Source organism: Oncorhynchus tshawytscha, linkage group LG06 (assembly GCF_018296145.1).
Source record: "Oncorhynchus tshawytscha isolate Ot180627B linkage group LG06, Otsh_v2.0, whole genome shotgun sequence".
Taxonomy (NCBI): domain Eukaryota; kingdom Metazoa; phylum Chordata; class Actinopteri; order Salmoniformes; family Salmonidae; genus Oncorhynchus; species Oncorhynchus tshawytscha.
The window spans coordinates 18,305,074-18,319,550 of NC_056434.1; the positions used below are offsets into that span (position 1 = coordinate 18,305,074).

The following is a 14,477-nucleotide window of genomic DNA, read 5'->3' on the forward strand; positions in this document are numbered from 1 at the left end:
CCAATAAAACCCCTGGAATTGAATTGAATTGAGAGAGAGAGATGACATGACATAATTACATCTCCTCCTCCTTCCTTGGCATTCAGCACTGTCAGACATGAAAACCTCTTTTTGATACCTTGTTAATGGTGATGTTTGTATTAATGTATTAAGGAATGACAAGTGGTTTGTTTGATGATGGAAATACACTTTTCCATCAGATTATTTGGTTTATTTTCATGTTATGCTACAAATCAGATACATACGAAGATTAGTGTGGTGGGCCACAATACAGAAGAGAATGCTACAGTGATGTATAGGATATTGAAAGAAACTTGGTATTTTATAGTCTACAGAATATATAATTAATTATTCTATCATGCTCTTGAGTGCCTTTTTTTGCTGACTTGCACATCAATGATATGCCTTCACCCCCCTGTGTAGGCTAATGTCCTCCTAGGGACATGTTGTCTAATATAATGCATGAGTTAGATGTAGGCTACAAGTCAAGGGCTAATCATACAACAATAGCATTACTGCCAGTCAAAAATATCTTTAAAAGTCAAACATTTCTTAGCACATACTTCACCTGTCAGAAACAATCTCTGTCACTAGTAGAAGCACACGTTGACGATCCTCCCCCGTTACTCTTTCTGGGTTTAACATCGGTCTACACTGACCCCTGTCGTTGAATTCATCAACTGCACAGCCTACCCTGAAATTCATGAAGCTGTCTCTGAGAGTCCCTGTAGGACCCTCAAAGGCAGAGAATATTGTCGTTAAATAAATCAATGAATGACAGAATTATTTTATAATAAATAATATAAATTACAGTTATGAAACATTTTACAATAATGTGTACATGCTAATCAAAATGTAAGCTCGTGCGTGCTTACTATAGGTGGCCAAGCTTTTTGCCATATTAAAATTAAGTTGTGTCGGTTGCTGCTGCGCTTTGTGCATAGACTAGAATCGTTCCAGAAACTACCCAGATTACAATTGTCTCTTGTTTAGACCTCAATACTAAGGTCAAGATGTTTGAGGAGGCTAGTGAGGTGTTCGATAACATGTTTAAGTCATCTTTCCCCTTGACTTTCATTGTGTTTATCCCTGCGGTGCTGATTCTCGTCTCACCCCTTCCAACCGAAGCGGCACATGAATTCACCGTGTACCGCATGCAGCAGTATGACCTGCAGGGACAACCGTACGGTAAGCATTTAAAATAGCTAGCTAACTATTTATATTGTGCAAGTATTAAATTGTAATCCTGTTCTGTGGTTAGCGATCCTGATATAAGGCATATATTTCGTCAAGTAAACGCTGTCTGTCACTGCAAAATTCTAGCTAGCCAACGTTAGCGTGCTAGCCTGGGACTGTTAGCTATCTAAAAAGCTAGCTATAACGGCTGTTAGCTAGCTAAGATAGCTGTCAACCCGTGTCCTCCTTCATTCATGTGGCAGAGCTCTCTCTCATTCCTCCTATTCATATGTATATACACTGGACTAGTTAGTGTTATGGTTGTTATTCACTGGCAATACCACGTTATCTTAGCTAATCTAATTTTAGCTAATCTTAACTACCAATCGTTACCATTTCAATGATAAGTTGTCCTAAAAGGTAACAGCTAAAACAGCTCAAAGGTAGCAGCTACCATAAACACACGACCCCCATCAGGTTATAACCATGTCTTATTTACTTCAAACCATAGAATTTGAATACGATGTGCTGTGTGATAGCTAACGTTAGTAGACTATAGCATTGCATCAATCATGTCAGCTATTTAGTCACTGAACGGTGTTTCCATTTATCTCTCCCCGACTGATCTGATCCCACTTGTGATTCCCAGGTACCAGGAATGCCATATTGAACACAGAGGCCCGCACAGTGGAGGCGGAGGTGCTAAGCCGCCGCTGTGTCATCATGCGGCTGGTGGACTTCTCCTATGAGAGATATCAGAAAGCCCTGCGCCAGTCCGCTGGGGCTGTGGTCATAATTCTCCCCAAGAATATGTCCACCATGCCACAGGACATAGTACAGGTAATAAGAATTATAATGCCTTATGAATGGGTTTATAACTGTACAGCAAACAACCCTGGAAGTCGAATCAAGAGGCAAGGCCCTGTGTTTCCTTGAAAGCCAGAGCTGTTTGTGTCCATGTAAAGTATGTTTATGTTACACTTAGAGAAAACAGCGGTTACAACACACTTTCAAGATAAACTTGAAAATCCAGACTTGCTGGAGTGAAGTAGGCAAAAGATGAAAATGTTATGCTGTTTCACGTTCACATTCTGATAGTGTAATAGTCTTGTGAATGATAACCAGTCATTCAGTATTCCTCCACATTGTAGCAGTTCATGGAGCTGGAGCCAGAGATGCTGGCCACAGAGACCATTGTTCCTGTGTACTTTGCACTGGAGGATGATGAGCTGCTCTCCATCTACACACAGACCCTCACCACCTCCTCCTCCCAGGGGTCCTCCTCTGCAGCTGAAGGTACAGGAGATTTTTTTATTTAAATTATGTAAAGCAGGGTTATTCAACTTGAAGCCCACGGGCCAGATCTGGCCCATTTGTCAACTCAGAATGTCCCTTTGATAAATTCTGAACATAAAAAAAAAAGAAAAGAAAAGAATTGTTTAAAAAATCCCTTCAAAAATCCGATATTTAGTGCCAAAAGGAGCCCATGTTCAATATTCTCCAATGGGAGAATCTGTTTTCCTTTAGTCCCGCCCATGAAGTGCTGTCAATCAATATCATTCAACATACCAGTTACAGCCAATCAGAGTTGCTAAGAGGGGTACAGGGTGTTTCTGCCCACCTATCGGCTCTTTCACCGCAGATGACATCACTACACTGCCTGATACAGCAGAGCGTGCTTTGTGGTGAGTTAAAAAAATACCATGGACTCGCTTCTGGCTATCATAAACTTTATCCGATCGACATACAGCCGCAACATGGCTTGTTTCGTAGGCTGCTGAGCATCATCTACCACAATGATTTTCGTTGGCTAAGCAAGGGTAATAATGCTCTCTCTTGAGAGAGAGCAGCCTATGTGAGCATAGGGAGGAAATAGTTGCTTTTCTCCACAATTGCAACCACAAGAAAGCCAACGCATATCGAGCGAAAATGAGTTTGTATCAGATGTTTGTTTTTCAATCAATTGAATGGACTTAATTTTGGACTACAGGGGATGGATAAAGCAGTTGTTGACATGATTAAAAAATATTTTCAAAATAAATGTCTTTTCTCCTCTGATTTGAGCCCAAACTAAATGCTCCATCTGCCTACACTGTGCAACTATATTCAATAATCATCAGTACAGACCACTCCCATAAGTTTTTAGATAAACTGAAATCTTAGAGGTAGTGCAGTTTGTTATAGGGACCCGTTCTCTACTAATGCTGGGGGAGCGAGAGACTTCTCTGCAAAAACTAGTCAAGTGAGATATACCATGTATAAAAGGTTCCTTATGTGTAAATGAAAACAAAAGATGAGGCTATGTAAAATGGACAGAAAAGTACAAATGTATGTGATGCAGGTCAACTGTTAAGTACAAATATGTTCCATTATAAAATAAATAATTTTGCTAATCTTAAACCACTTAACATGTACTTTTAGCGATATTTCATTTTAATAAAAGGGCTTCATAGGATTATAATTGTGTTTGCATTGTTTTTTCTACCTGTTTTAGGAAGAGTAATCCCATGTAGAAAATGTATTTTTCACATCTGGCCCCCATAAGAATATAGTTGAATAGCCCTGGTGTAAACCATGTTAAATATAATTATTTCTAGTGAATTTCTTTTTAGCGCTTTAATGCATTTTCCTCATGTCTTTTCAGTGCTGATACACACAGCCACGGCCAATGGCTTTCAGATGGTGACGAGTGGGGCTCAGAGCAAGGCAGTGAGTGACTGGGCCATCACCAGTCTAGAGGTGAGAATCCTTATGGTTAAACCACTGTTCTGTAGCCATTTAATGTTTATGTAGTATTGTGACATTTAATCCAAGTTTCTGTTAATTGGTGATATTTTAAAATATAGACAGGTTAAATAAAATAAAATTGTATTTGTCTCATGCTTTGTAAACAACAGGTGTAGACTAACAGTGAAATGCTTACTTATGGGTCAATACAGAATGAATTGTATACATCTCTTAAAATAGTGACACAAGGAATAAATACACAGTGAATAACAATAACGAGTAAAAAATAGCATGACTTATGTACAGGGAGTACCAGTACTGAGTCTGTGCAGGGGTACGAGGTAATTGAGGTAGCTATGTACTTATAGGTAGGTGTAAAGTGACTAGGCTACAGTATAGATAATAGACCGTAGCAGCAGCGTATGTGGTGAGTGTGAAAGTTTGTGTGGAGTCAATATGCATGTGTGGGTGTGTTATGTGTGTGTGGGCGTATGTAGCGTGTGTGGGTAGAGTCCAGTGTGTGCATTTTCAGTCCAGGAGAGTTAGTGCAAAAAAAGGCTAAATGCAGGTAGTCCGGGTAGCCATTTGATTAGCTATTTAGCAGTCTTATGGCTTGGGGATAGAACCTGTTCAGGGTCCTGTTGGTTCTAGACTTGGTCCACTGGTACCGCTTGCTGTGCGGTAGCAGAGAGAACAGTCTATAGCTTGGGTGGCTGGAGGCTTTGACATTTTTGGGGGCCTTCCTCTAACACTGCTTGGAATAGAGATCCTGGATGGCAGGACGCTGTACTCATCACCCTCTGTAGCGCCTTGCAGTTGCTGTACCAAGCTGTGATTTTGCTGTAGGAATTTTTGAGGATCTGAGGCCTCATGCCACATCTTTTTAGCCTCCTGAGGGGGAAGAGGCGTTGTCGTGCAATCTTCACAACTGTGTGGGTGTGTGTGAACCATGTTAATTCCTTAGTGATGTGGACACCGTGGAACTCGAAGCTCTCGACCCGCTCAACTACAGCCCCATCGATGTGAATGAGGGCGTGCTCGCCCCCTCCGTTTCCTGTAGTCCACGATCAGCTCCTTTGTTTTGCTGACATTGAGGGGGAGATTGTTGTCTTGGCACCCCACTGCCAGGTCTCTGACCACCTCCCTATAAGGCTGCCTTGTCGTCGGTGATCAGTCCTACCGCCGTTGTGTCGTCAACAAACTTGATGATGATGTTGGAGTCGTGCGCGGCCAGGGTGTACAGGAGTGTGGAGTGCAATAGAGATTGCGTCGTCTGTGGATCTTTTGGAGCGGTATGCAAATTGGAGTGGGTCCAGGGTGCCTGGGATAATGGTTTCAGCTCAACTGAGGTTCTTGACACCATGTCTTGTTATGAGTTGTTTTGAATGTCACGTCTATGCTAATATGGCAACAATGACCAGACTTTCAAAGCATTTCATGGCTATAGATGTGAGTTTTACGGGGCGATAGTCATTTAGGCAGGTTACCTTGGCGTTCTTGGGCGCAATGACTATGTTGGTCTGCTTGAAACAAGTTGATATTACAGACCGGCTTAGGGATAGGTTGAAAAATGTCAGTGAAGACACTTTCCAGCTTGTCAGCACATGCTCTGAGTATGTGTCCTGGATAAGTGTCGATGCACTTATTAATGAAGCCGGTGACTGATGTGATGATCTCTTCAGAGTTATTGGATGAATCCCGAAACAAATTCCAGTTTGTGCTAGCGAAACAGTCCTGTAGCTTAGCACCTGCTTCATCAAACCACTTCCTGTTTTTGTTTGTAACCAGGGGGATAAAGTTTTGGTCTAATTTACCTTGTATGCGTTTCTGTGTGGAGTAAAGGAGATCTAGAGTTTTGTCGCCTCTAGTTTTTTCAGTTTCAGCATTAAAATCACAAACCATGAGAAACGCTGGCTCTGGATGTGCATTTTTGTTGTTAGCTCATGGCCCTATACATTTTGTTGAGTCGGTCTTAGTGCCAGCATCGGTTAGTGGTGGTAAATGGACCGCTACGAAAAATATAGATGAAAAACTGTAGAGCATACTATTTACCAAAAGTTATCATAGGTTAGCTGACAACTTCACCAAAATCATGCTCACGCTTCAAATAGGCAGAAGGCTGTGTGTTGTTGTGATTCTAGATGGCCAGATAGCTAGCAACAATGACAAACTGCCATGTGGTGAATCTTAAGTGGCACGTTTCAGCTTGTTTGATCTTGTTCTTGATACCATGTCTTGTTTTGAGGTGTTTTGACTGTTACGTCTATGCTAATATGGCAAACATTGACCAACTGTAACAATGGATTTGAGAGACAAGTGCTTATTGTGCAACTTTATTTATGTTTTCAATAAACATTGGCAAATAAATAGTGTACATGTTATCAACAATCTAAGCCAACCACATCTGTTTTGCCACATACTTGCTCAAGCATCCAGTTTTGTTGCTAAACAACCAACCTGTCTATTAGGCCTCCAGTATTAGGCCACTTTGGGTGTAAAGGTGTTAATAAGCAGATAACTTGTTTGTTTTCTTAACCTTATGTAATTCTTGAGTCTATAGCACACAAATATTCAGACCCCTTGACTTTTTCCTCATGTTGTTACGTTACAGCCTTATTCTAAAATGTATAAAATGTCTTCATCTACACACACTACCCCATGATGACAAAGCAAAAACAGGTTTTGAGAAACTTTTGCAAATGTATTCAAAATAAAAAACATCACATTTACATAAGTATTCAGACCCTTTACTAACTACTGTTAGGATCTTAACTCACGGACACTTGAGAAGCTTAACCAAGTTTAGGGAGAACTAAAGGGCCGACACCGCTGTATTCAGACAAAACATGTTCCTGTTCCTGGAAGCACTTTGGACACTCCTCCTTCTGTCCAATCCTTACATCTTATGGTTCCACAGGAAGAGCATAACCGGATACTAAACCCTTATTACTCCCTTCAGGGGATCTGACCTGACCTCCTGACCTCAACTCCTCCTTCGCCTAAGCCACATATGTCCTCCCGTATCACCTATCGCACTCCTGTGACTCCCAGCACATTTCACAGCCACTCTGTCTTTCTACAGAGAACCATTAACTTCTGACATAAAACCCAGTCTCTCTCACTCCTTTTATATACTGCTTCGGATCTATCATGTCTTTAGTATCTCAATGTTCAATGTTTACCCTAAATCCAACAGTACTTTGTTGAAGCACTTTTGGCAGTGATTACAGTCTCAAGTCCTCTCAGCTCTCGGGTTGGATGGGGAGCGTCGCTGCACAGCTTTTTTCAGGTCTCTCCAGAGAGATTCGATCGGGTTCAAGTCCGGACTCTGGCTGAGCCATTCAGAGACTTGTCCCGAAGCCTCTCCTGGGTTGTCTTGGCTGTGTGCTTAGGGTCATTGTCCTGAAGGTGAACCTTCGCCCCAGTCTGAGGTCCTGAGCACTCTGGAGCAGATTTTCATCAAAGATCTCTCTGTACTTTGCTCCGTTCATCTTTCCCTCGATCCTGACTAGTCTCCCAGTTCCTGCTACTGAAAAACATCCCCACAGCATGATGCAGCCACCACCATGCTTCACTGTAGGGATGGTGCCAGGTTTCCTCCAGACGTGACACTTGGCATTCAGGCCAAATAGTTCAATCTTGGTTTCATCAGACCAGTGAATGTTGTTTCTCATGGTTTGAGAGTCCTTTAGGTGCAGTTTGGCAAACTCCAAGCAGGCTGTCATGTGCATTTTACTGAGGAGTGGGTTCCGTCTGGCCACTCTACCATGAAGGCCTGATTGGTGGAGTGCTGGAGAGATGGTTGTCCGTCTGGAAGGTTCTCCCATCTCCAAAGAGGAACTCTGGAGCTCTGTCAGAGTGACTCGGTTTCTTGGTCACCTCCCTGACCAAGACCCTTCTACCCCCGATTGCTCAGTTTGGCCGGATGGCCATCTCTAGGAAGAATCTTGGTGGTTCCAAACTTCTTCCATTTAGGAATGATGGAGGCCACTGTGTTCTTGGGGACCTTCAATGCTGCAGAAATGTTTTGGTACCCTTCCCCAGATCTGTGCCTTGACACAATCCTGTCTCGGAGCACTACGGACATTTCCTTCGACCTCACGGCTTGGTTTTTGCTCTGACTTGCACTGTCACCTGTGGGATCTTATATAGACAGGTGTGTGCCTTTCCAAATCTTATATCATATCAAATCAATTGAATTAACCACAGATGGACTCCAATCATGTAGTAGAAACATCTCAAGGAAGATCAATGGAAACAGGATGCACCTGAGCTCAATTTCGGGTCTCATAGCAAAGAGTCTGAATACTAGGTATTTTTGTTTTTAATACATTGCAAACATTTCTAAAAAATCTGTATTCACTTTGGCAATAATGGGTATTGTGTGTAGATTTTTAAAAAAGTGCACTTATTTAATACATTTTAGAATAAGGCTGTTACGCAACAACATGTGGAAAACGGGAAGGGGTCTGAATACTTTCCGAATGCACCGTATGATATTCTAGATAGAAAGTGTTTGTGTGTGCATGTTTGTTTTAAACTAAGCTAGGTGTCAAACCCAGGGGAATAATGGGCTTAGCCATGCAGTAGGGGATCAGGAGACTCCTGACTCTGAGATGGATCAAGTGTTCAGCTCTAAATTAAGACAGTCCATTCAGGAAGTAAACTAAAGTTGCAATTCAATAGAAAATTACATTTTATTTTTCATGTCTTCTCAATAAACTGAAAAGTAGAAGAAATGTATTTGAAAAGTTTTTATATTTCTGAATGTTAAATTCAAATCCCTTCCTGAATACGTTAAATTAAAATTGAGCCCAGCCTTAATGCATACGGCCACTACCAGTCAATGGCCTTGTTTCACATACAGAACCAGTCAAAAGTTTGGACACCTAGTCATTCAAAGGTTTTTCTTTACTACATGATTCCATGTGTTATTTCATAGTTTTGATGTCTTCATTATTATTCTACAATGTACAAATAAAGGAAAAACCCTTGAATGAGTAGGTTTGTCTAAACTTTTGACTGGCACTGTATAATGGTTTTTAGTTGAAGTCATTGTGAGAGGCCTCCCGTGCCTGACTTCATTGATATGTCTTAAGTTTCGACATACCCTTAGGTACATTCTTTACTTTCATACAAGATGACAGCGAATGTACTAGTGTGTTTTGAGATGTTTTAGGACTGATATATAAAATGTCAATCCTAATACAATATACTGTTGTCTAATCATTGTAGCCCCATCCTCTCCTAGGGGCGACTGGCTGGAACTGGAGGAGAGGACCTGCCCACCATCGTCCTGGTGGCTCACTATGACTCTTTTGGTGTGGCTCCGGTACGCCCAGCTCTCCCTTCATGCACCTCAATATACTCGTTATAAACAGTGCCTTCATAAAGTATTCATACCCCTGGACTTATTCCAAATTTTGTTAGCCTGAATTCAAAATGGATTTATCTTATTTTCTTCTCACCTATCTATACACAATCCCCTATAATGACAAAGTGAAAATATGGTTTTAGACATTTTTGCATATGTTTTCAAATTGAAATACAGAAATATCATATTTATATAAGTTTTCACGCCACTTAGTCAATACTTTGTAGAATCACCTCTGATTCTTTCTGAATAAGTCCAAGGGCTTTTCACAACTTGATTGTGCAACATTTGCCCGTTTATACTTTTCAAAGTTCTTCAAGCTCTGTCAAATTGTTTGTTGATCATTGCTAGACAACCTTTTCAGGTCTTCCCATTATATTTCAAGTAGATTTAACTCAAAACTGTGGAGTAATTACAATATTGTTGATCCATCCTCAGTTTTCTCCAATCAAAGCCATTAAACTCTGTAACTGTTTTAAAGTCACCATTGGCCTCAAGGTTGGCCATTGGCTATAAGATGGCGCCGAACAGGATGACTGACGTTTTACATGCTCCTAACCTACTGTTGCATTTTTTCTAACTAGTTTTAAAAAAATCTTATTTTGTACATAATGTTGCTGCTACTGTCTCTTATCACCAAAAATAACTTCTGGACATCAGTACAGCGATTACTCACCACGAACTGGAAGAAACTTCTGGACATCAGTACAGCGATTACTCACCACGAACTGGAAGAAACTTCTGGACATCAGTACAACGAAACTTTTTCCTTTAACGAGTCCGACGAGAAGGATATACTGCTTTCCCGGGAACAGGCCCAAATCCCCATCATTTGCATGAAGAAAAGACAGAGGAAAAGGGGGCGCAGGTCGGGCTGCCTTCTGAAAATCCTTAGATGAGTGAGTAAACTCCCACTGCCATCCGTTCTACTGGCTAACATGCGATCATTGGAAAATAAAATTGATGACCTACGATTATCCCACCAACGGGACATTAAAAACTGTAATATCTTATATTTCACTGAGTCGTGGCTGAAGGACGACACGGATAATATAGAGCTGGCGGGATTTTTCATGCACCGGCAGAACAGAGAAGCTACGTCTGGTAAGACGAGGGGTGGTGGTGTGTGTCTATTTGTCAATAACAGCTGGTGTGCAATGTCTAATATTAAAGAAGTCTCAAGATATTGCTCGCCTGAGGTAGAGTACCTTATAATAAGCTGTAGATCACACTATCTACCAAGAGAATTCTCATCTTTATTATTCGAGGCCGTCTATTTACCACCACATACCGATGCTGGCACTAAGACCGCACTCAACCAACTCTACAAGGCCATAAGCAAACAAGATAATGCTCATCCAGAAACGGCGCTCCTAGTGGCCGAGGACTTGAATGCAGGCAAACTTAAATCAGTTTTACCAAATTTTTACCAGCATGTCACATGTGCAACCAGAGGGGAAAAAAACTAGACCACCTTTACTCCACACACAGAGCTGCATAAAAAGCTCTCCCCCACCCTCCATTTGGCAAATCTGACCATAGTTATATCCTCCTGCATCTATCTTCCTGATTCCTGCAAAAACTAAAGCAGGAAGTACCAGTGACTCGCTCAATACGGAAGTGGTCAGATGACGCAGATGCTACGCTACAAGACTGTTGCTAGCACAGACTGGAATATATTCCGGGATTCATCCGATGGCATTGAGGAGTATACCACCTCAGTCATCGGCTTCATCAATAAATGCATTGCCGACGTCTTCCCCACAGTGACCGTACGTACATATCTCAACCAGAAGCCATGGATTACAGGCAACATCCGCCATCGAGCTAAAGCTGCCGCTTTCAAGGAGCGGGACACTCATTAAGTTTGCTGACGACACATCAGTGAAAGGCCTAATCACCGACAACGGTGAGATGGCGTATAGGGAGGAGGTCAGAGAACTGGCAGTGTGGTGCCAGGACAACAACCTCTCCCTCAATGTGTGCAAGACAAAGGAGCTGATAGTGGACTACAGGAAAAGGCCCCGATTAACATCGGCGGGGCTGTAGTGGAGTGGGTCGAGAGATTCAAGTTCCTTGGTGTCCACATCACCAATGAACTATCATGGTCCAAAGACAGTCATGAAGAGGGCACAACAAAACCTTTTCTCCCTCAGGAGACTGAAAAGATTTGGCATGGGTCGGCAGATCCTCAAAGTTTTACAGCTGCACCATCGAGAGCATCTTGATCGGTTGCATCACCACCTGGTATGGCAATTGCTCAGCATCTGACACTACATCACTGGGGGCAAGCTTCCTGCTATTCAGGACCAATATAATAGGCCGTGTCAGAGGAAAGCACATAAAATTGGCAGACTCCCCAGTCACCCAAGTCAGACTGTTTTCTCTGCTACCGCATGGCAAGTGGCACCGTAGCGCCAAGTCTAGGACCAAAAGGCTCCTTTACAGCTTCTACCGCAAGCCATAAGACTGCTGAACAATTAATCAAATGGCCACCGGACTATTTACATTGACACCCCCCCTCCCCCTCTTTGTTTTGTACACTGTTGCTACTCGCTGTTTAATATCTGCATAGCCACTTCACCCCTACCTACATGTATAAATTACCTCAACTAACCTTTACCCCCGCACACTGACTCGGTACCGGTACCCCCTATATATAGCCTCGTTATTTTGTATTTTTTAAATAATTTTTTACTTCAGTTTATTTGGTAAATATTTTCTTAACTCTTCTTGAACTGCACTGTTGGTTAAGGGCTTGTAAGTAAGTAAGTAAGCATTTTACGGTAAGGTTGTATTCGGCGCATTTGACAAATCAAGTTTGATTTGAAGGTGAAATCCCTGAGCGGTTCCCTTTCTCTTCGGCAACTGAGTTAGGAAGGACACCTGTATCTTTGTTGTGACTGGGTTTATTGATACACACTCCAAATTTTAAGAACTTCACCATGCTCAAAGGGATATTCAATGTCTGCTTTGTTTTTTTATCCATCAACCAATAGGTGACCACCTTTGCGAGGCATTGGAAAACTTCCTTGGTCGTGGTGGTTAAATCTGTGTTTGAAATTAGTTTCTCGACTGAGGGACCTTAAAATGATCTGTATGTGTGGGGTACAGAGATACAGTTTTAGTCTGAAGTTTACATACACTTAGGTTGGTGTCATTAAAACTCGTTTTTCAACCACTCCACAAATTTCTTGTTAAACTATAGTTTTGGCAAGTCGGTTAGAACATCTACTTCGCTCATGACACAAGTCATTTTTCCAACATTTGTTTACAGACTCAATTATTTCACTTATAATTCACTGTATCACAATTCCAGTGGGTCAGAAGTTTACAAACACTAAGTTGACTGTGCCTTTAAACAGCTTGGGAAATTCCATAAAATGATAGGCTAATTGACATCATTTGAGTCAATTGGAGGTGTACCTGTGGATGTATTTCAAGGCCTACCTTCAAACTCAGTGCTTCTTTCCTTGACATCATGCTTGACATCAGAAGAAATCAGCCAAGACCTCTGAAAAAAGCTCGACCTCCACAAGTCTGGTTCATCCTTGGGAGCAATTTCCAAACACCTGAAGGTATCACGTTCATTTGTACAAACAATAGTAAGCAAGTATTATTAGAATCTGTTATTTTGCCAGGTAAATTGACTGAGAACACATTCTCATTTGCAGCAATGACCTGGGGAATAGTTGCAGGGGAGAGGAGGGGGATGAATGAGCCAATTGTAAACTGGGGATTATTAGGTGACTGTGATGGTTTGAGGGCCAGATTGGGAATTTAGCCAGGACACCGGGGTTAACACCCCTACTCTTATGATAAGTGCCATGGGATCTTTAATGACCTCAGAGAGTCAGGACACCTGTTTAACTTCCCATCCAAAAGACAGCACCCTACATAGGGCAGTGTCCCCAATCACTGTCCTCGGGCATTGGGATATTTTTTTAGACCAGAGGAAAGAGTGCTTCCTACTGGCCCTCCAACACCACTTCCAGCAGCATCTGGTCTCCCATCCAGGAACTGACCAGGACCAATCCTGCTTAGCTTCAGAAGCAAGCCAGCAGGGGTATGCAGGGTGGTATGCTGCTGGCTAAGTATAAACACCATGGGACCACACAGATGTTTGCAACTGGACATGGGGACAATGATTGTACTTTTTGGTGAAATATCCTCTGGTCTGATGAAACAAAAATAGAACTGTTCGGCTATAATGACCATTGTTATGTTTGGAGGAAAAAGATGGAGGCTTGCAAGCCAAAGAACACCATCCCAACCGTGAAGCCCGGGGGTGGCAGCATCATGTTGTGGGGGTGCTTTGCTGCAGGAGGGACTGGTACACTTCACCAAATAGGTGGCATCATGAAGAAGGACAATTATGTGCATATATTGACACAACATCTCAAGACATCAGTCAGGAAGTTACAGCTTGATCGCAAATGGGTCTTCCAAATGGAAAATGACCCCAAGCATACTTCCAAAGTTGTGGCAAAATGGCTTAAGGACAACAAAGTCCAGGTATTGGAGTGGCCATCACAAAGCCCTGACCTCAGTCATATAGAAAATTTGTGGGCAGAACTGAAAAAGCTTGCAAAGAGGCCTACAACCCTGACTGTTACACCAGCTTTGACAGGAGGAATGGGCCAAAATTCACTACTTATTGTGGGATACTTGTGGAAGGCTACCCAAATTCTTTGACCCAAGTTAAACAATGTAAAGGCAATGCTACCAAATACTAATTGAGTGTATGTAAACTTCTGACCCACTGGGAATGTGATGAAAGAAATAAAAGCTGAAATAAATCATTCTCCACTATTATTCTGACATTTCACATTCTTAAAATAAAGTGGTGATCCTAACTGACCTAAGACAGGGAATTCTTACTAGGTTTAAATGTCAGGAATTGTGAAAAACCTAGTTTAAATGTATTTGGCTAAGGTGTATGTAAACTTCCGACTTCAACTGTAAGTAATCCAAAAATCATGTTCAACACTGTTATTGCATACACTGAATCCATGCAACTTATTATGTGACTTTCCTCAATTGATTTAGCCTTGCCATAGCAAAGGGGTTGAATACTTATTGACTCAAGACATCTCTGCTTTTCATTTTTAATTAATTTAACATTTCTAAAAACATCATTCCACTTTGATATTTGATGGGGTATTGTGTGTAGGCCAGTAACAAAACATCTCCATGTAGT

At 41.8% G+C, this 14,477-nt stretch overlaps 1 protein-coding gene across 5 annotated transcripts in view; it reads left to right on the forward strand.

Moving 5' to 3' along the window:
* The first annotated feature begins 891 nt into the window (after window positions 1-891).
* LOC112252177 (nicalin-1) overlaps window positions 892-14,477 on the forward strand; it is a 32,841-nt gene continuing 19,255 nt past the window's right edge. For 3 of the 5 annotated variants that reach the window (XM_024423188.2, XM_024423190.2, XM_024423191.2), the window contains exons 1-5: window positions 892-1,188; window positions 1,826-2,016; window positions 2,328-2,472; window positions 3,821-3,915; window positions 9,155-9,235. In XM_024423188.2, coding sequence (XP_024278956.1) covers window positions 1,014-1,188; window positions 1,826-2,016; window positions 2,328-2,472; window positions 3,821-3,915; window positions 9,155-9,235 — 687 coding nt within the window. In that variant the 5' untranslated portion in view covers window positions 892-1,013. The remainder of the gene's footprint in view (window positions 1,189-1,825; window positions 2,017-2,327; window positions 2,473-3,820; window positions 3,916-9,154; window positions 9,236-14,477) is intronic. The other 2 variants (XM_024423189.2, XM_024423187.2) reach the window with 2 other exon arrangements.